Source organism: Leucoraja erinacea, chromosome 10, assembly GCF_028641065.1.
Source record: "Leucoraja erinacea ecotype New England chromosome 10, Leri_hhj_1, whole genome shotgun sequence".
Classification (NCBI taxonomy): Eukaryota; Metazoa; Chordata; class Chondrichthyes; order Rajiformes; family Rajidae; genus Leucoraja; species Leucoraja erinaceus.
Window position 1 is genome coordinate 25,204,183 of NC_073386.1, and position 21,632 is coordinate 25,225,814.

Below are 21,632 nucleotides of genomic sequence, written 5' to 3' on the forward strand. Positions count from 1 at the left end.
AGTTTAAGCAGAAGATAGACATAAAAAGTTGGAGTTGAAAATAGTCTGCAAAATGATTACCTGGTGCTCATCTATGGGGGTCATAGTCCTGGGGTGAATAGGAGAAAGTGTCCGAGATGGAGCTCTTAAAGATAGCGGAGTCAGGGAATATGGGGAGAAGGCAGGAACGGGGTACTAATTGTGGATGATCAGCCATGATCACAGTGAATGGCGGTGCTGGCTCGAAGGGCCGAATGGCCTACTCCTGCACCTATTGTCGATTGAGAGCTGGAATTCATGGATTCCTGGCTTTACCCTCCTGAGGTCAACAATCAGCTAGACACAAAATGCTGGAGTAACTCAGCGGGACAGGCAGCATCTTTGGCGAGAAGGAATGGGTGACGTTTCGGGTCGAGACCCTTCTTCAGACTGATGTCAGGGGAGTGGGCGTGACAAAGATAGAATGTAGTCAGAGACTGGTGGGAGAACTGGGAAGGGGGAGGGGATAGAGAGAGAGTGAAAGCAAGGGATATTTGAAGTTAGAGAAGTCAATGTTCATACTGCTGGGGCATAAGCTACCCATGCGAAATATGAGGTGCTGTTCCTCCATCACTCTAACAATGGAGGAGAACCTAGGACAGAAATGTCAAATTGGGAATGGAAGGGGGAGTTGAAGTGCTGAGCAACCGGGAGATCAGGTAGGTAAAGGCGGACTGAGCCTGCACTTGGTCTCGCCGATGTACAGAAGTTGACACCTGGAACAGTGGATACAGTAGATGAGGTTGGAGGGGATGCAAGTGAACCTCTGCCTCACCTGGAAAGACTGTTGGGGTCCTTGGATGGAGTCGAGAGGGGAGGTAAAGGGACAGGTGTTGCATCTCTTAGTGTAGGAAAGAGGTATGGAGATAAATGATAAACTATCGTAAAATGGTAGGATAGGCATGAGGGGCTGAATGGCCCACTTGTACTACACCATCTTCTAAACATTGCTGATGATTCTTGGCTCCACCCCTCCACTAAATCGCAAGTTGTGGATGATGCAAAGCAGCGTGACATTTGAGCTGAGAAAAAATGCAGAAACCCACCGGGACACTGCGACTTCCCAGTTAAACACAATTAGAATTAAAACACCATCTTGGGTCAATCTGCAGACAGACTCTTGCCACTGCCTCCATTCTTCTTGCCAACCAGAAAATTAATTAATCTTTTGAGCTTCCAAACACATCTCCGAGATTATGTATTTCTACTTCTGTAACAATGCTCATTTCCATATCAATCCCAGACCAGACCATATCAGACCAGCTGTTGCTGAAATTCCCATAGCCATTCCCACTTTCAGTTACAAATGTTTAAAATATCTCTTGAACAAATAAAAACAGAAAATCTAATCAAGTAGCCTCTGTGGAAAGAGAAACATAGTTCATATTTCAGACCAAAGACTCTTTGTCAATACTGAGGGGGAGAGCGAAAGCAAAGCCAGTTTTAAAATGCAGAATGGATGGTGGAACAATAGATAAAAAAGGGCATTTGATGCTGTGGGGATGAGCCTTGGATGAAGCTTGATGGGTTATTGAGGGAACAAAGAAACACAGCTACTGTATGCCATGCCAGTGGAGAGAAAAAAAGTTGACATATGGACAACCTTTGGTGGAACTGATTATTTCTAATACAAGCAAACTCTTCTCGACAGCATCCCTTAATTTCTTTCTATAAAACCCAGTGGCCTTAAAGTGTGACACAAAGTGCTGGAGTAACTCAGCAGGTCAGGCAGCATCTCTGGAAAAAACCGATAGTGACGTTTTGGGTAGGGTTTGAAGGGAGCCAAACCGAATTGTCACCTATAATTTTTCTCCGGAAATGCTGCCGGTCCTGCTGATTTACTGTAGCGCTTTGTGTCTTTGGTATAATTACCAGCATCTGCAGTTCTTTGTTTCTGCATTTTGGCCTAAAAGTCTGTTACTTTAATTTTATTCCTAACCAAATTCCTTCAATCATTGCTCCCATCCTTGTTGATTAACAAGGATTCCAATTTTAAATGTAATTGTTTTAGAATCCCTTTTCTGCCTAGGAACTGCTTTCACACGTTTTCAACAAGTTGTTAATATGTTGTTACTGCGGAGTTGAGGACAAGATGCACACGGATACTTTGACCTGAAACACTGATTTTATTTCCCCACTGCTGCTCGACAATTTCCAAAGACTTCCAGCAAGACTGATAAGGTTAGAGGTGCATTTACAAGTGATTGCAGATGCTGGAATCTTGAGCAAAAAAAAGTGCTGATGGAACTCAGCAGGCCAAAAAATGGTTACAGGTGCAATACACTTCAATAGTGCAGAGCTAATAAAATAATGGAAAGGAGGAACGTGCAAAAGGGAGAGTGTGTCGGATGGAATGGAAGAAAGTTTAATTGATAAAAGAAGATGGCAAAGTAACAAAATAAATGATGGGGGTGAGTTAAAAATGGGACTAACATAATTATTCCCTACAGCCAGCATCCAGAAAGAGATAGGATCAGTGGTTGTGATCAGATTCCAACATTGAGTCAAAGGCCAGAGAAGAAGAGAGAATGAAGGAAATCAGTGGCAAATTTGACCAAATTTCCTAGGTCTAGGCAAATGCAGGAAATGCCATCACTACAGGAATTAACAAAACATCTTTGATCCCCTCACTGTTTTCAAATTTTCTCTATTTTCCGCATATATGTCGTGGCCTCACCAATCCTGCATCGTAGTCCCGAATATTTCCAAAAGTGGAAGCATTCATTCTTGGACAATTGACTAGATGCAGAAATTTAAACCAGTTTAGGACAGAACAGGTTAATCTCTTCTTATCATTGAAGCTTCAACTTAATGTTATTTTACAAATAAGTACATTGAACATATGGTACTTCTTCCATTAACTATGTGGGAGGAAAACAGAAAAAAGGAATTGTTGATGTTGGTTTCCAAAAATGGACACAACCGCTGGAGTAACACAGCAGGTCAGGCAGAATCTTTGGAGAACATAGCTTACAACCCAAGGTAGACAAAAGTGCTGGAGAAACTCAGCGAGTGCAGCAGCATCTATGGAGCGAAGGAAATAGGCAACGTTTCGGGCCAAAACCTTTCTTCAGACTGAAGCTTACAACACAACTGTATGAACGTTGAATTCTCCAATTTTAGGTAACCTCCAACAATCTCCCCTCCCCCTCCATACCCCACCTGAACTCCTCCCACTCCTTCACAATTCACAACTCTTCAATCCTTTTGTCTCAACGCCTATTTCAATCTCTGTCCTTTGTTCCAAGCTTCTCTCCAGAGATGCTGCCTGACCCGCTGAGTTACTCCAGCATTTTGTCTTTGTTCCAACCAAAGATCTTAACTCTGCTCTAAGATCTTTGGTTCCAACTATCTGCCTATCAAAACACCCCCTCGCTTGTGTTCACACATCACCTGCCACCCTCTGTCCTGCCCCTCTTCCCCAGTCCCCCCCCACCACCCAATAAGTCTGAAGAAGGGTCCCATTTCGAAACGTCACCCAACCATGCTTTCCAGAGATGTTGTCTGATCTGCCGAGTTACTCCAGTACGTTGTGCCCTTTTTTGCGTGGAAAGTTGGACGGCAAAGGGCGGTTTTTTTTTAATCTACACCTGCTGGGGGCAATTTCCACAATAGAAGGAAATACAGCCTGACGAAAGTGCAATCGTTCACATTATGTAAAACTAATCAATGTGAAAGCTCAGTCGAATAATATTTGGAAGCAGTGAACTCAAATTTCACTGTACCTTAATTGGTTAAGTGACAATAAACGCGAACTTGAACTTTTCCCATCCCAACAGACACTTTACATGTAATTCCGAGTGCCCGCCGAGGACAGTTCAGTTGTAATCCCAGCAGCCATTATCCACACTCTTAAATGACATGAATTCCGGGTGTCCTGAGGACAGCTCAGTTGTCACCCCTGCAACCACTCGCCGCACTGCTGGATGACAGGTATTCCGTGTGCCCGCCGAGGACAGCTCAGTTACCACCCCTGCAGTCATTCTCCAAACTGTTGGATAACATGGATTCTCGGTGTCCTTAAGTTTGAGGACAGCTGTTGTGATCCCAGCGACCATTCTCCACGCTGCCGAGGTAACGGCTCTCAGGCACCCGACACGCGTGAAGGCTCTCGGGACTTGTAGTTCGCCCGCGAGATCGAGTCGGCATCTGTGACGCCACCGGAAGGCGTCAGTACGCATGCGCGCTGCGGGTTTGTTTTGTGGACGGCCTGCTGGTGGTCGGGAGCTTTCAGCCTCGTCAATAGATGGTGGGACGCGCAGTGGAGCACTGGCCGATCGTGCCGGTAAGAACCCGAGGCTTGGAGATGTAATTAAAACATCTGTAAGCGGATGATTACCAGGGAGGCCCGTGTGTTGTTCCCGGACGGGATTTTTCTGTCGGTCATTTCCTTAGGCCAGTGACAGGTTTAAAGTACTGGTTGGAGGGAGGGTACCGGCCACGCACGTTATTTGATCGCGTTTTAGCTAGAGTCCCCGAAGAAATCGTGGGAGTTTGACCCAGGCATCGGTTTCCCTGATTTTTGTATAACGCAGAGAGCCAGAAGTGTTAACGGGCCCGAAGTTATAATTCAGCCCGTTGACTATGATTAACACAGTAAACAATATTTCCAACGTTCAACTGCTCTGTTTACATGGGTGGGAGGTGGATTGTGTTTATTTTTGGGCACATGTTGCCTCAAGCGCGATCGATTTTTGTTTTGTGTGTCCCCACATCTGTCGTTGACCTAATCATTTGCACTGGATGTATTTCAGTCAGACGTTATTTAAAAGGAGGTTATGAAACAATATTCAAATTAGATAAATCAAACGAACCTGTGTGTGTAAAAAAAAATGAATGCACTTATTCGTGACGGATCGTCAATAAAATGAGTATTTTTGGGTGGGACGAGTTTTCATTCGGCTTTAGTTTGGGTACTTTTTTCTTGTTAGTATATACAATTGGGTATTTTTGCTTGTTAGGAACAATTTCTCTCCGCAATCAACTTTTGTTTCACTGGAATTGCGGTTACAATAGAATTTAAATTGGGAATAACATTCTTCAGCCCCCACCCCCATATTTCTGTCAATGTTTTTGCTCTTCTAACTTTTTACAACATCCTCATGTCATTGGTAATGGTACACTCATACAAATAATGTACATGCATAGTATACAATGCAAGCGCATAGAAAGTGATTGACTTTGTTAGGTGAACTGATATAAATTCTGCATATTTGGCATTTCCCGCTGGTAGTTCGCGTTGGTAGTTTTAGCTGTGCTTGGGGAGGGGGAGATTATTTTTTTCCATAATAATAACCCAAAATAAATTGAGGCCCGTTACTTGACAGTTCATCATTAGAAGGTAATTTATAAATACTCCTTTGTCTTTGGTTAATACTTTATTTTGTATATTTTACAAAAATGGCGTTTAGTTGCAATTTGCTGCCCAAAATTTGCCACGGTATAAATTGCATTTAAATATTCTATTCTACACTTATTGTGGAAAGTCATTTTTCCAATCCATTCTCTCCCTCCCTCACTCCCTTTTCATGGGAGCAAAATGTTAGTCTGTTGCTTTTTATTCTGTCACCAGCTGTAATAATGTGCCAACTTTCCACTACTGTAATCAATATTGTAATTTTGGTTTGTTTACTTACACTCCTGATCTTTGCTCCTTCTGGAATCGGTGCTCAGCCAAGAAAGAAAGTAATGTTATGCATGTTGAATATTATCTATGGAATTATTTGAAGGTTTATTGCTTCTATGTGCTTGAAAAACAATGATGCGCAGAAGAGAAGGCAAGGCAAATCATTATGTGTCAAAACAGAGTAAAAATTGTATTTATGTATTTTTTATTATTATTTTATTGGCATGTGTGTACATGCAATACAGCTCTGGCACATTGGAAATACCAAATTTAAAACAAATTGTGTAGGGATTGAACTGATATGGTATTGTGTAATCTTATAGAAACAACCTAGGAATCAGAAAATACAACCAACTTTTAAAATTATTGTTTTTTTTTATTTGCTTTGCTGCATGTTTAAACACTATTCATTCTTTGAATGTTTTCTGAAATTGAGAACACTTGAGTTAAGGCTCAGATCAAAATGATGATTATGCAACTTGAATTTCTGAAAGCTGATTGCAAAGATGAATCTTTGCAAAATGGATCAGCTGAGCAATACAATATAATTATGTTCCAAATATTGGCTTATTCCGTTTTTTGAATTGAAACATATTATTAGCCCAGAATGGAGCCTCTTGACCCTCGGTGTAATTTCCAAATTTACGTTGACAATCCAAAACTAATTCCATTGCTTCAGATTCTTGCAATGTTCTTAACCTCGTTCCATCATATAATATTTTATAATTTCCCATAAAATTCATGATTGTAGATGTTTTCATAATTCTCTCAGAAATTTTTTCAACATCAACTATCTTTGATGTCAACTTTAAATTGTTGATAAATTTCCAAACAAAATTTCCATCTTCATGTGTCCATTTTCACTTCCATAACTTTTGTTCACACGGTGTCAATTTCAATATATATGGTGATGCAGTATAATGGCAACGAGAATGTCGGTCACAGTGCTCAGCACTAAGGCTCTGAGTCCGAGTCACTGTGGAAACGGGGGTCAAACAGGGATGCTGTTTGTCGTCTTCATTGCTGCCATACTTCACCTCATTGGTGAAGAGCTGCCACAGGCGATCCCAATCCTCTACAGAATTGATGGTGGACTCTTCAATCTTAATAGGTTGAAGGCCAAGAGCAAAGTCAGTAACACCGCCATCATGGAGCTTCAGTATGCGGACTACTGCGCCATTGCAGCACACTGCAGAAAACCTCCAGGGCATCCTGAATGCTTTTGCCAAGGCATACAGATCCATGGGCCTAGCCTTAAATATCAAGAAGACCCAGGGCCTACATCAACCTCCACCCAACCAGCCATCTACCCAGCCCACTATAAACGTGGACGACACCACTCTTGAAAACGTTGACCATTTCCCCTACCTTGGCAGCATTCTTTTCTTCTCAAAAGCTGACATTGACACTGAGGTGAACCATCGCCTGAGTTGTGCCAGCGGAGCCTACGCTAGACTCAGGAAAAGAGTCTTTGAAGACCGAGACCTAAAGGCTCAAACAAAACTGCTGGTCTACAGAGTCCACCCTGTTGTATGGAGCCGAGTCATGGACCACCCACAGCAGGCACCTGAGAACCTTGGAACAATACCATCAAAGATCCTTACGAAAGATTCTGAGGATCAGCTGGGAGGACAATCATACCAACATCAGCGTTTTGGAGGAAGCCAACATGACCAGCATCACCACCACTATAATGCAGCACGAACTTCCATGGACGAGCCACGTCATCCGCATGCCCAACACACGTCTCCCTAAACAAATCCTGTACTATCAATTGAAGGAAGGTCGGCGTGCCCCCAACGAGCTTTAAGGACAACATCAAGAACAGTCTGAAGAAATTCCATATCACATCCAGCAACTGGGAGCACATTGCACTGGACAGGGGCTGCTGGAGGTAATCCGTGTAGGAAGGAGCTGCACGTCACGAAATGGAACTACGCCGTGTCGCAGAGACAAAGCAACAGCACCGTAAGGAGAGAGAAGGGGGCTCGACGACTACCAACCACTGCCAGTCTCCGCTGCCCACGTTGCTCCAAGGTGTGTGGATCGCGGATCGGCCTCTACAGACATTTGCAGATACACAAGTAGATGCCCCAATGGAGAGGAGAGGATAGTCATACTCGTTTCGAGTGACCGTCGATGATGATTAATATATCACTGCCAATCTGACCACTCCATTATAAATTGTTATTATTGAAAATTCAGGATTGATGAGCAGATTTTTTTGTTGTTAAATATTAGGGAAACTGCACATATCGCTTCGCGTACATATGTTCTGTAGCTGCCGATTCCATCCCTCCCTTTGAAAAGTGACCCAAACTATTGGCGGCATTGGTATCATATATAAAACTGATTTGAGATTTTTGTACTTTATCTGTGGCATACGTAAGGCCACTTAGTCCAACTCTATAACATTTCATGACTCCAGCCTTATCTGTCGAATCCATTGTTCATATCTTTATTAGATCCAGTATTAACTACTACTGTCTGGCTTCACGTTCTATTTTCTGTTAATTTAAGACCATTCAGAACTTTGCGTATGGCCTAACTTGTACAGAGACCTGTTCATCTGTTACCCCTGCTCCACCTAAACTATACTAGCACCAATTTATGCAACAGCAGAGTTTTGAAACCGCATACAGATGCTCCCCGATTTACGATGCTTTGACTTACGATATTTCGACTTTACGATGGTGCAAACGCTGGGCCACGGCAGCAAGCTGCAGCTCACTTCCGGTCACGTGATCAAATTGTATTAAATGCGTTTTCGACTTCCGATATTTTCGTTTGTAACCCCATTGTAGGTCGAGGAGCAGCAGTACTGATCTCTCTCTGATTTCATACAACCCTAGTTGGTGCAATATCTGGATCTTTCAATTCTGGTTTCCTGTATATCTCCATATTTAATCATTCCACTGCAAAGACTGTGCCTTCAGCTGTCAAGAACGTGTTCTGAAATTCCAAATCCTCATTGCCTCTCAACCTTTGCTTGCTTATTATAACTTGATATCTCCTGTACAGTCTTGATATTGGCTTTTTTTGATAGCGGTTCCAAGAAGCACATTGAGATGCTTTTTGGATATTATTGGTTCTAAACTTACAAGTTGGTGCTTTTTGCACTGTAATTCAAAAAATAAAAATAAAAATTTGGTATTTCCTATCTTACCACAGCTTGGCATTATACTTTTGAATCAATGGAAAGATTTTTATTGTTTTGTTTATAATAGGCGAGCTAAGCTCTGTGCCCATCAAAAGTCATACAAATATGCCACGTTCACTTTACTCTTATTTTCCTATAAAAGTACTTTATAATACCAACATTTAAATATTCTGAAAATTGTGTTTAAGCCCTTGGATGTGTCTGATTATGCAGGGTCTTTCTATTTCATATCCATCCATTCATTTTTTTCCTCCCAAAATATCACCTCACATTTATTCTCATTAAATCATATCTCCCAAACATTCTGCTAACTTGTTAATGGCTTCCTGTATTTTTTTCACTGTTCCTGCTCACATTTGCTAAGCCTTCCACTTTATGTTATTCCCATCAGTATGCCCTTTCACATCATTTGAGAAGGCAGATTTTAACTCGGGTGGTATGGATAACACAGGATATGTTTACACATGCCTCCACTGGATATAAATCCAGTATTTAATGCCAGTGTTTCAGTTGTCATTGGCTGAATGAGGTAGGAATCCAATGCTGCCGACTCGAAGAAAGAGAATGTTCCATTACTATTTACATGAGACCAAAGTACTCCTTGCATTAACTTCTGATATTTGAACATTGTGTGAAAACTGGCAGAATACTTCATCAACAACAACAACAACAACAACAGCAACAACTGTGTCTTCTTTCATGCGATTGGAAATTCCTATGAGCTATTAACCTAAATTATCATCTTGAATATGATTCTCACCTATTTGCTTGAGTGTTACCGTCATGCAGTCAGAAATGTTTTGATTTATTTAAACTGCCGAGAAAGTCATTACATAAAGTAACATGTTCTGGTTCAGCTTTGGACAAACACTCATAAGAAATAACTGGAGTAACCTATACCGCCTATTCAAACTGTTTGCATTCATTTAAATCATAACTGAACTTGCATGTCAATTCCAATTTCCTGCCCCACCCCTACAGTTTGCATAGTTCTTTGCATTTGGTGTTAGCCAAACTGCACAAAATTATTTTCCTATTGTTACCATTCATCTGCAATAAAACAGATCCATTTCCTCATCATACAGTAGGAGAGTTAATGAATAGATTTCATGAAACGTTATCCTGCAATCGTTCTGCTTAGTTTTTCAATCAGTGGCCTAATTCTTTGGGGGAACCCATCATAAGTCGACCTTTACTGATTCTTTTGATTTGTCATCATTAACTTGCTGGAATACAGAATGGACAGCAGATGATGATCATCAAATCATTTATGACCCTATGGAATGACAATTAAGATTCCATTTTGGTTCTTTTGAACTCCTTTCAAACTAAAGTAAGATGGTACTTCAAATTTTCTTGATGACAACATTCACTAACCATGTTTCAGGATGAATCATATCCACATGCTATCAGCTGACTTGCATGCTATGTATTCTGGTAACCAGGGCCTCAGTGTGTCAGAGGCAGCAAGGGAACCGGGACCTCGGTGTATCAGACGGAGCATAGGAATCGGGGTCCTGATGTTTCTGAAGGGGCATGGGAAGTGGGGCTTCCAGTTGTCAGAGGAAGCATGGGAACTAGGGACTTGCGAGTCAGTGAACATGGGATTCGGAGCTCGGAGTGTGTCAGAGGGTGCCTGTGGATTGGGGCCCAGATGCTTCAAAGGTAGTTTGTGAACCTGGGCCCCGGGGAGTCAGAGGGAGCATAACAACCGGGGACCTGGTGTGTCAGAGTGAGCCGGAGAACCAGGAACTGGTGTCTCAGAGGGAATCAAAACTTTCATTGTTAAAATAATGTTTGATTTTCATATGCACCGGGACTGGAACAATGAAATTCTTACTTGCTGAAGCTTTGCAGCCACATTAAATGCAACAACACAACAAATATATGAACAATAATGCAATGAATTATTAGTTATACTTGGTGACCAGGCTATAATAGTGCAAGCCAAAGTATGTTGTGCAACCTTAGACAAAGTCTATAGTAGTTTGGTGCTGAGTTGGGAGGAGCAGGGGAATGGAGGCTTTGGTGTGTCAAAGGCGATATGGGAATCAGCACCTGGTGAGCTAGATGCTGAACCATCGGGATTCCGGATTCTGAGTCTGAAGAAGTGTCATGAGCCGAAACGTCATCTATTCCTTTTCTCTAGAGATGCTGCCTGACCAGCTGTTTCCAAAAGTTTCCAATGTTGCTCCAGCATTTTGTATCTACCTCGGGATTCCCAATTAGTTGGATAGTGGAATATCAGAGTTTCAATCTATGGGGATAATAAACTCATACACTGCCCTCCATAATGTTTGGAACAAAGACCCATAATTTATTTATTTGCCTCTGTACTCCACAATTTGAGATTTGTAATAGTAAAAATCACGTATGGTTAAAGTTTCACCATGCGGAAATCACAGCAGTGTTTATACATAGTATCCCCCCCCCCATTTCAGGGCACCATAATGTTTGGGACACAGCAATGTAATGTAAATGAAAGTAGTCATGTTTAGTATTTTGTTGCATATTCTTTGCATACAATGACTGCTTGAAGTCTGCGATTCATGGACATCAGTTGTTTGGTGTCTTCTCTGGTGATGCTCTACCAGGCCTGTAATGCAGCCATCTTTACCTTATGCTTGTTTTCTCTTCAGCATATAAAAGGCATGCTCAATTGGGTTCATATCGGGTGATTGACGTGATAACTCGAGCATTGACCATTTTTTAGCTTTGAATATCTCCTTTGTTGCTTTAGCACTATGTTTGGGATCATTGTCTTGTTGTAGAATGAACTGCCGGCCAATGAGTTTTGTGGCATTTGTTTGAACTTGAGCAGATAAGATGTGTCTATACACTTCAGAATTCATTATGTTACTACCATCAGCAGTTGTATCATCAATGAAGATAAGTGGGCCAGTACCTTCAGCAGCCATACATGCCCCGGCCATAACACCTCCACCACCGTGTTTCACAAATGAGGTGGTATGCTTTGGATCTTGGGCAGTTCCTTCTCTCCTCCATACTTTGCTCTTGCCATCACTCTGATATAAGTTAATCTTCGTCTCATCTGTCCACAAGACCTTTTCCAGAACTGTGGTTGCTCTTAAGTACTTCATGGCAAACTGTAAACTGGCCATCCTATTTTTGTGGCCAACCGGTGGTTTGCATCTTGCAGTGTACCCCCTGTATTTCTTTTCATGAAGTCTTCCGTGGTCATTGACATATCCACACCTGAAGGGTGTTTCTGATCTGTCGGGCAGGTGTTTGGGGATTTTTCTTTATTATAGAGAGAATTCTTCTGTCATCAGCTGTGGAGGTCTTCCTTGGCCTGCCAGTCCTTTTGCGATTAATAAGCTCACCAGTGCTCTCTTTCTTCTAAATGATGTTCCAAAGAGTCGATTCTGGTAAGCCTAAGGTTTGGCTGATGTCTATAACATTTATTCTTGTTTCTCAGTCTCATAATGGCTTATTTGACTTTCATTGGCACAACTTTGATAAACATGTTGATAAACAGCAATAAAAGTTTCCAAAGGTGATGTAAAGACTGTAGGAAATACTAGGTGCTGATATACCTCTTGTAACTGCATTAAGGAGGCAATTAAACACACCTGAGCAATTACAAACACCTGTGAAGCCATGTGCCCCAAACATTAAAAGGTGCCCTGAAATGGGGGAAACTATGTATAAACACTGCTGTAATTTCTACTTTGTGAAACCAAAATGTATAGAAATGGCCTTTAATAAAATCTGACAATGTGCACTTTAATCATATGTGAATTTTTCTATTACAAATCTCAAATTGTGGAGTACAGAAGCAAATAAAGAAATGACAGGTCTTTGTCCCAAACATTATGGAGGGCACTGTACGTTCTCACTGCGACAATGAGCTGAAGGGGAGGGGGACTGGAGTACAAAGTGAATTACATCTTCGCTTGATGTTATAAAGTAGAAGGCAATGGCAATGCCTTTAACTGTACCGTTGGTGACTTCTTCAAAAGAACTTTGTGAAACTTTTAACAAAACCTGACACAAAATGTTGGAGTAACTCAGCGGGTCGGGCAGCATCTCTGTAGAATATGGATAGATAACGTTTCGGGTCTCTTCCTCAGACTGATTGTGAGGGGTTTGGAGAAAGCTGGAAGGGGGGGAGGGTTGGGGGCAGGACAAAGCTTGCAGCTAATAGGTTGAAACGGGTGAGGGGAGATATGAGAGATAGGTGGTGGACAAAGCCAAAGATGCAAAGACATAAGATGTGAGATGGAAGGATTGAAAAGTAGCAAATTGTGAAGCTAGAGGAAAGAATGGACGGGAAGGGGAGAAATAGGTGCAAACCTAGGTGAGGATTGACAGGTCTGTTGTTGCTTGGTTCATCATTCTTATTAACAAAGAGTGATTTGTCGCTGTCTAATCCAGCAGAACATTTTGCATATTTATGAACTGAGAAGTTATAGATTGCTAGGGGTTTCGTTGACACCATCGTGACTTCCTTCAGCAACTGAAACCATATGCTATCAGAGCTTAAAGGCTTATGCATCTTGTGTTCTGCTAATTTTTATTAAGAGTCATTTCTTTTTGAGGAGTTTCATATCTCCATTCTAATTTTAACCTTAATTTGTATGTTTAGTTGGTAGCATTCTTGTCTCTTTCATTCCTTCCCTCCCTATTTATCATCAATTTTCTCCTCTGAAGTTTCATTTTCATTTTATTTTCCCCACTAATTACTTGAACTCTGTTCTGGGATACACAATCTACTCATTTTGGAGCAATGTATATTTTGTGCTCTGGGCATTCTCAGATCTGAAGATATCCCTCACCCATAGGTCTGTTTGCCAAACCTGCTATCCAGTTAATTTTTAGCAGATTGCATCATTTGTTGAATATTTCCTACCAGCTTAATTATCACTCATTCATTTTGTTCCTTCTTGCTTGGACCCTCCCCTCTGGAGTTTCAGCTGCTCCTTTGGAAGAGTTAGTTGCATCACTTTGTTTCCCAAACCTAATTTGATTGAGGTCTCTTTACATATTGATCTGAAAAACCACATATTATTGATCCAGGCAGCAGATTCTTTAAATATAAGATTCTGCACATTTATCAGATGTATTACTTTTATTCTCACCAGCCTCAAGAGTTAATTTTTACCCTTCAGCCAGTTTTTCTTCCTGGACTCCCTTGGCTTTGATAAAAGATCCCGTCGAGGGGGAAAGTTGCCAATCATTACAGTTGACTTGGATTCACAAGATACTGCAGATACCAGATACTGGAATCTGTAGCAAACAATGGAGAGCAGCTGGAGAAACTCAACGGGTTAGGCAGCATCTGTGGAGGGGAATGGACAGCCAAAGCTTCGGATTGACCCTTCATCTAGATTGGAAGAGTAGAGGGGAAGTAGCCAGTATGGAGGTGTGGTCTCACATCTTATGTCTTTTCAATGTGCTGTTGTTTTAATTTTAATTTTTAGTTTTAGAGATACAGCATGGAAACGGGCCCTACGGCCCACCAAGTCCATGCTGACCAAAGATCAGCTGTACACTTGTACTATCCTGCTCGCTAGAGACAATTTACACAAGTCAATCAACCTACAAACCTGCTATCTTTGGAATATGGGAGGAAACCAGAGCAGCTGGAAAAAACTCATGTGGTCATAGAGAGAATGTACAAAATCATCACCCATAGTCAGGATCGAACCTATGTCTGGTGCTGTAAGGCAGCAACACTACTGCTGTGCTGCCTCTCTTCAATTTATCACTGATTCCTTCATGTTGATTGCCAGTATTCACCAATCACTCTGTCCATCTTTGAAAAAAATGTAAATCATCTTCTTTAATCTTGTCAAGAACACAACTTTTTTTAATGGTCTTGAATTTTGCTTACCATGAGGAACTAACCATTTAGCCCTTATACTGCCATGTTCTCTTTAGTTTTGTCCACCTTCATCTCCTATTTTCCAATGGTCTCTTGATATTGAATATTCTGATTACATTGCTTTTTCTCTTTTATGTTGTTTATATGTGAAAAGATGCTTGGTCAATTTGAGATATTGGTTATTGATGTTAGACCTCTCTCTATTTTATTCTAGTGGTGGCAAGTACAGGTATGTGTGGCCCAGTGGTTGTGTAATCGCAATGAATTATTTTACCGTCCCTGAGCCCAGAAAAGTCACTGGGAGGAGCTACTGTTTAAAAGATTGGTTACTTCAAATGCATCGGAATCAGGTTTAATGCAACTGGTAGGTTTCATTTTATTATTGCTCAATATTGTCTGCTTTTTATTAATCCTACTTTGGTTTGGTGACACATCTGGCATATTTGAAACAAAAATAAACTGGCTTTCATTTTAGCATGCAAGACATATCTGCTTTGTGCTCCCATTTACTTGGAAGAATAGTTTCCAGATAAACGTCTTTAATGGTTCTGAAATTCAGACCAGATCATTTGCAAAACAAAATCTCTTTTATATTAATTAGCCTTCAACTATTTCAATCTTTTAACTGTTCTCATTTTGAAACAAAGTAATTTTAAGACAAGATAGTGCCATATTTTAATAACTCTTCCACTTTCAAATGGAATAATTTAGTGATATATTACTATAGTCTGATTCGTACAATTTTTAGGTCCCCTCCCTCCTCAATTTATTCTCCAGAATACATATCAACAATCTTTACACAATGTGCACAATTGAGTATCCCAGGTTTTTCCCAAATCCCACAGTAATTTATTGGCCAGCAATTAAGAACAGAAGCAATTCTTTCTTTGATTTTATTTCCTCCTCTTCGAGGAAGTTTCATATAATTTCATGACTCAGATTAAGAAGTTATAGCTTGGAAATTATGTACACAAATACAATTTTTTTTTTGGTGCTGCATATTGAACCTTCGATGTTCATCATCATAATGTTTTTTATGGAAGCAGTGTGTTGTAAATTGTTTTAAAATTTGATATAAAAACAGAATGCTGTGAAGCAGGTGAGAAATATTTTGTTGAAAATGTATTGTTCTAATTTGCTAACAATAATTCATGGATGGTTCCTGTACTGCTGAGTATTTATGAGAATATTTATGAGTATTCTGTTCTTACATAATTTTGGCCAATTCATACCAACAATGGCTTTAACAAGAAAAAGCTATTAGGCATCACATTCATAGTTGTGTCTTACAACCTATTGCCTAAATTCATAACAATCTAGAACGAATGTAAAAAAAATGGAAACAACTCGTCAATTTTATCATCTTTGCTACTAACTTCCATCTCACTCTCAAATGCATTTGGACTATTTCTAACACTTCTTTCCCTTTTCTAGATCGTTCTATGTCCATTTCATGAAATCGGGAACAGTCCATTGTGACTCTCTGGACTGATTATCCCACACCACACTGCCCTCTCCTGACCCCTGGGACTTTTTCCAGCAACACACAGTGGAAACAAAGAACTGCAGATGTTAGTTAGCACACAAAAGGACACAAAATGCTGGAGTAACTCAACAGCATGGGTCTACCTATTACCTGCCACGCTTGGTCCTGCTTCTCTTCTTTTCCAGCTTCTCTTCTTCACCCCCCCACCCCCCAAATCAGTCTGAAGACCTGATATTCGCCTATCCATGGTCTCCAGCAATGTTTCCTGACCTGCCGAGTTACTCCAGCACTTTGTGTCCTTTTGCGTTTCACATGGTCGTCCTCCTCCTCCTCATCTACTGCATTCAATGCTCCTGATGACCTCCTCTACACCGGTGAGACCAAGTGCAGACTACGTGATCCCAAGTTCCCAGTTGCATGCCATTTCAACTCCCCTTCCCATTCCAACACTGACCTGTCAGCTCTCTGCCTTTTCTTCTATCCTTGACTTTTCCGTTGCGGATGTGAGGTCCAATACAAATTTGAGAAACAGCTTCTTGTATTCTGCCTGGGTTATCTAAAACCTAATGTATGAATGTTCATTTTCCAATTTCAGGTAGCCCTTACCTCGTGTTTTCCCTCCTCCTACTCTTTCTGATCCACTTCCAGTTTTACCAATTTTGTCCTCTTTCCATATCCCTGTTCTGTTCCTCTTCATCCATTTTCACCTCCACCCACTCCTTTTTTCCATCTGTCCACTAATGGTTCTGATTATCACCTTTATTACCTATCAGATTCCAGTACCAGTAGCATTTGTGTTTCTGATGTTCGCCCTCTTAACTATCTCCACCACCTTCATAGTCTTGGCCCACCATCTGGCTCCTTTTGCCATTTGTTTTGTTCTATCTTCCACATACCTTTGTCTCCCCTATCTGGCTCCAATTGTCAGTTATCCGTCACTCCTCCTTGTGCCACTACTCGCCTACAGGCCTCTGTCAAATTGCTCCCTCTCTCTTTATACGGGCTAGCTTAACCTCTCCACCTTTAGTCCTGATACACGATTTAAACTCAAAACATTGACAATTCCTTCTCCACCAACCCCCACGCCACGTCCCTTTCCGACCACCCCACAGATGTTGCTCAGCATACCAAGTTCCTACATCAGCATGTTTGTTGCAAGAAAGATGGAATGATTGTACACAAAAGGACACAAGGTGCAGGAGTAACTCAGCAGGTTAGGTAGCATTCATGTTCTTCAGGGATGCTGCCTGATCTGCTGAGTTACTCCAGTACTTTGTGTCCTTTTGTGTATTAACCAGCATCAGCAGTTTTTTTTTCCTTTTGGGAAATATTGTATTCCTTACTTGATAAGGATCTGCTTTTAGATGAAAACTTAACAGTAAAGGCTTTATTTTAGATTATTATTTGAAGCCTGCTAATTTGATTTATCTTGCTTTGTAAAGATAGTTATAAAATATTTGAATATGCCTTTAGTTTTGTAATTTATGGGATTTATATTTCATCATCAATTACTTCAATTGAATTGATTTTTCATTACTGTGACAATCTAAATTAGTCATTGTTGTTGAAGTAGTTTAGATTGTCCCAGTAATCTTGATAAATGATTCAGTTGGATAAATCAATTATACTTTATTTTTGGTCAATACTTTTACCGTTCTCTTTCTGTGATTTTTGATTTGACTGCACAGAATTATTTAACTGCCAATAGCTGTTTGGATGCTAAGAAGTAGCAGACTACCTTCACTGTTAATACAATTCATAAATGTTTGACTGTATCCATTGACCAAATATTCATTGTCAGTACAATTCTAAATACTTTTGATTTTCTGTTTTTGACAGGAATTCAGGAAAAAACTGCTTGTTCTTTGAGCGTTATAGTTTTGCATCATTCAGTAAGTGACTAAGAGATTTTAATTTTTTTAAAAGGAAGAACGTTGGAATTCTTTTTAACAAAGGAAGCAATTTACTTTTGTTAAACAATACTTTGAATTACAACAATGGAAGAAAGTAAAAACGCAAAGGATGAAGCAAACAAATCTGGGAAATCAGTTCGGCTTGTCCATGGTGAAGGTAAGGACATGAAAGTTACTGTGCAAAATGATATTGAACAAAAACCTTCCAGAAATATAACGGAGGGTAGTTCTCAAGATAGCGGCAAAACTGTTTCAAACTGGAATAATAAAAAGTCAAAATGGAATGGAGAACAAATAGAAAGAAAGAACATTGAAAAAATCGCAGATGTGAAATCAAGCAAGGGCAGCAAACAGGACATACCAAATTGTATGACTAGTTCAAGGAATTCAGGGCCATGGAGTACACTTGACCACTGCCAAGGAAGCCGGACATCTGGTATGATGACGTCAGTTGAAAAGGTGAAACAGAAGCACGTTAAGTCGCAGCAGCAAACTCTTGGGAAACTTGCAAACTCTCATTGTGGCAGTAGTACAAAGACCGTGAATGAAAATGATTGCTTACCTTTGAAACCAAAGGAAGAGATGAAAATGGAGTGTATGACAGAGGCAAGCACGTCATCTGTACAATCAAATATTGATAACAATTCTTTGCCTGGGAAATCCAAGCGGGATCTTAAAGAAGTGGAAAAGAAAGCAGATGTGGTTGGTAAGGTTCTGCCATTATGTTTCATTTAAAAACTGGTATTTACTGTAAGGTTATACAATCCATGCACTCTTGAATGATTCTTAACTGGCATCTGCTGATTGATGGTGTCTGATGATGAGGTTTTCTGCCGTTCTTTTGCAAATTGGATGTAACTGAGACTACTGTGTACACAAAAGCTATATAATGTGCAGAAGTTCTCCAGAATTGCCCCAGCAACATTAAGATTACCTGACAATATGGAAAATTGCCCAGGTAAGTCCTCCCCACAAAAAAACAACGAGTTCAGTCCACCTAAATACTACCTTATAAGTCTACCTTCAATCGTTAGAAAACGGTGACATAGCTAGGTTAATTGGCGATTATAAATTAGTTTAGTTTATTGTCACATTTACCAAGGTACAGTGAAACGTTTATTTGTTGCATGCCATCCAGTCAGCGTAAAAGACTATACATGATTACAATTAAGCCATCCACAATGTACTGATACACGATAAAGGGATAACGTTTAGTGCAAGATAAAGTCCAGCAAAGTCTGATTAAAGATAGTTCGAAGGTCTCCAATGAGGTAGATGGTAGACACCTGGAGTAACAGGCATCATCTCTGGAGAGAAGGAATGGGTTACATTTCAGGTCGCGACCCTTCTTCAGTCTGAAGAAGAGTCTCGACCCAACATGTCAACAACTCTCTCCTTGGGAGCTGATCCCAAACTTCTGTTCACAAACCATACTGTGATGCATCCCGATAAAATGCTTTCTACGGAGAATCCGTAGAAGTTGGTGAGGGTTGTTGGGGACATGCCAAACTTCCTAAGCCTTTTGAGGACGTAGAAGCACTGGTGTGCTTTCTTGGCCATTGCTTTGATGTGGCTGGTCTAGGACAAATTGCTAACATATTTATTCCTAACAACTTGAAGTTTCCAAACATCTCTACTTCAGCTCCATCAATGTGTATGTGTACAACCGGGGTATTGCTCACGTTCAGGGAAAGGTTGTTGTCTTAGCACTAGGTTATGAGGTTATCAATCTCCTTACTGCACTCCTTTTCATCATTATTTGAAACTTTCCATTTCATGTATTTTAATGACAAAAGTTGGAGAGGGAATAAGTTGCAACATGGATACCAGGGGAGAATAGGACTGATGGGATTGCTCTTGTTGAGAACTGGCATAAACCAGTTGTGCAGAATGACTTTCTATGTCATAAGTAAATAAAATAACCTCACTTTGGCTTTGATACCCTTAATGGTGCTGCCTAAAACTGAAAACAAAATTTCTGCTGGGGCCTAACCAGTGATATATAAAGGTTAAACATGGCTTTTGTACGCTCTTCCTCAATTTACAGTACCAGGGATCCAATATACGATTAACATTCTTCTGAGATGTGTATGAAGGAACTGCAGATGCTGGTTTAAACCAAAAATAGACACAAAAAGCCGGAAAGCTGAAAAATGTCTTTCTCTTCCTGTATTCCTTTTAATTGTGGTATGATTCCTCATTCTCCTATCAAAATAAATTCCTTCATAATTCTTTGTTGGTGAGTCTACTTTTAACCAGCCTGCCAATGCCTCCTGGTCTGTTACAAAGTTGTTAGTTATTTACTAGTCCAGACTTATGCAGTGTGGCTCAAGAGCGTGATGGTTGCTCGGAAGAAGCTCCAATTGAACCCGAACATCATGGTTCTGAGGCTCCTGTTCCTTTTTTCCGATGGTGGCAGCATGATGAGACCGTGGCCAGTTTGTATGGGTCATTGATGATGTGAAAGTATGCAAATGATGCACAGGTCTGAGTGCGTCAGTAGTAATTGTGTGCACATGGTAACTTTGAAATAGACCTGTACATCATCTGTTTTATAGAATGGGGGGGAAAAGTAAAATAAAATAAAAATCTGCTGTTTTCCAAATCATGCGTCCGGTAATTACCGGACGCATGATTTGAAAAATAACAGATTTTGATTTGGCCAATCAGAATGCAGAGATTCTTAGACCCATTCTATAATAATGCATGATATTTTTGCTGGTAGGTGCAATTGTTTCAATTGTTACAGAATGATTTATTTTATTTTAAGGTGTATAACCAGATACTATTAGACACAAGGGCAAGAATTTATTAAAAGCTTTATTCTGTTCCCCGTGTTACAAAATAATCAGGCAATAATTGTTTCACTATTTAAAATGAAGGGAATCATAGCTGGTGATTTCATGTGCCAAACAGCAAAAAATGCTTGAAACATTTTTTTATGTCTTCATCAGTCCTGGAGACTAACTGTCAATATAGGTGTTTCATCTAAATTAGCTTTTCTTTGATTGATTTTGAAATGTGCATTGCTTTACACTTAAATTTTAATTATTAAAACAAAAATTTATAGATATGTATTGTGAAAAGATAAAATACAGTCCGAGTTGTGATAGTTTTGTAATTTGTATCACTTCCTCCCAGGACTCCACAGTAAGAAAGCTGTTGCCTTAATTGAAACTGGTACTAATATGACCAATAAGATATGCACACCAGAACTTTGCTGTTTGCTGACTTAGTTTGGTTTAGAAATGCAGTGCGATAAACAGGCCCTTCGGCCCACTGTGTCCGTGCCGACCAGCGATGCCCGTACACTAACACTATCCTACATACTAGAGATCATTTCCAATTTTTACCGAGGCCAATTAACTTACAAACCAATACGTCTTCGAAGTAAGGGAGGAAACCAGAACACCTGGAGAAACCCTACGCAGTCAGGGGGAAAACATACAAACTCCATTCAGACAGCACCCATAGTCTGAATCGAACTCTGGTCTCTGGTGCAACTCTGTCATTGCACCCTCTACCATGGTATCCAGTAAATCATGTTTGTCATGGAATTTGATGCTGAATGCAAAATATCA

The 21,632-nt window shown here is 40.4% G+C and overlaps 1 protein-coding gene across 5 annotated transcripts in view; it reads left to right on the plus strand.

Annotated features, from left to right (window-relative positions):
- Nucleotides 1-4,158: 4,158 nt before the first annotated feature.
- The window catches only part of LOC129700924 (terminal uridylyltransferase 4-like), a 72,438-nt gene continuing 54,964 nt past the window's right edge, over nt 4,159-21,632 (plus strand). For 2 of the 5 annotated variants that reach the window (XM_055641741.1, XM_055641744.1), the window contains exons 1-3: nt 4,159-4,303; nt 14,867-15,016; nt 17,978-18,757. In XM_055641741.1, coding sequence (XP_055497716.1) covers nt 18,136-18,757 — 622 coding nt within the window. In that variant the 5' untranslated portion in view covers nt 4,159-4,303; nt 14,867-15,016; nt 17,978-18,135. The remainder of the gene's footprint in view (nt 4,304-14,866; nt 15,017-17,977; nt 18,758-21,632) is intronic. The other 3 variants (XM_055641745.1, XM_055641742.1, XM_055641743.1) reach the window with 3 other exon arrangements.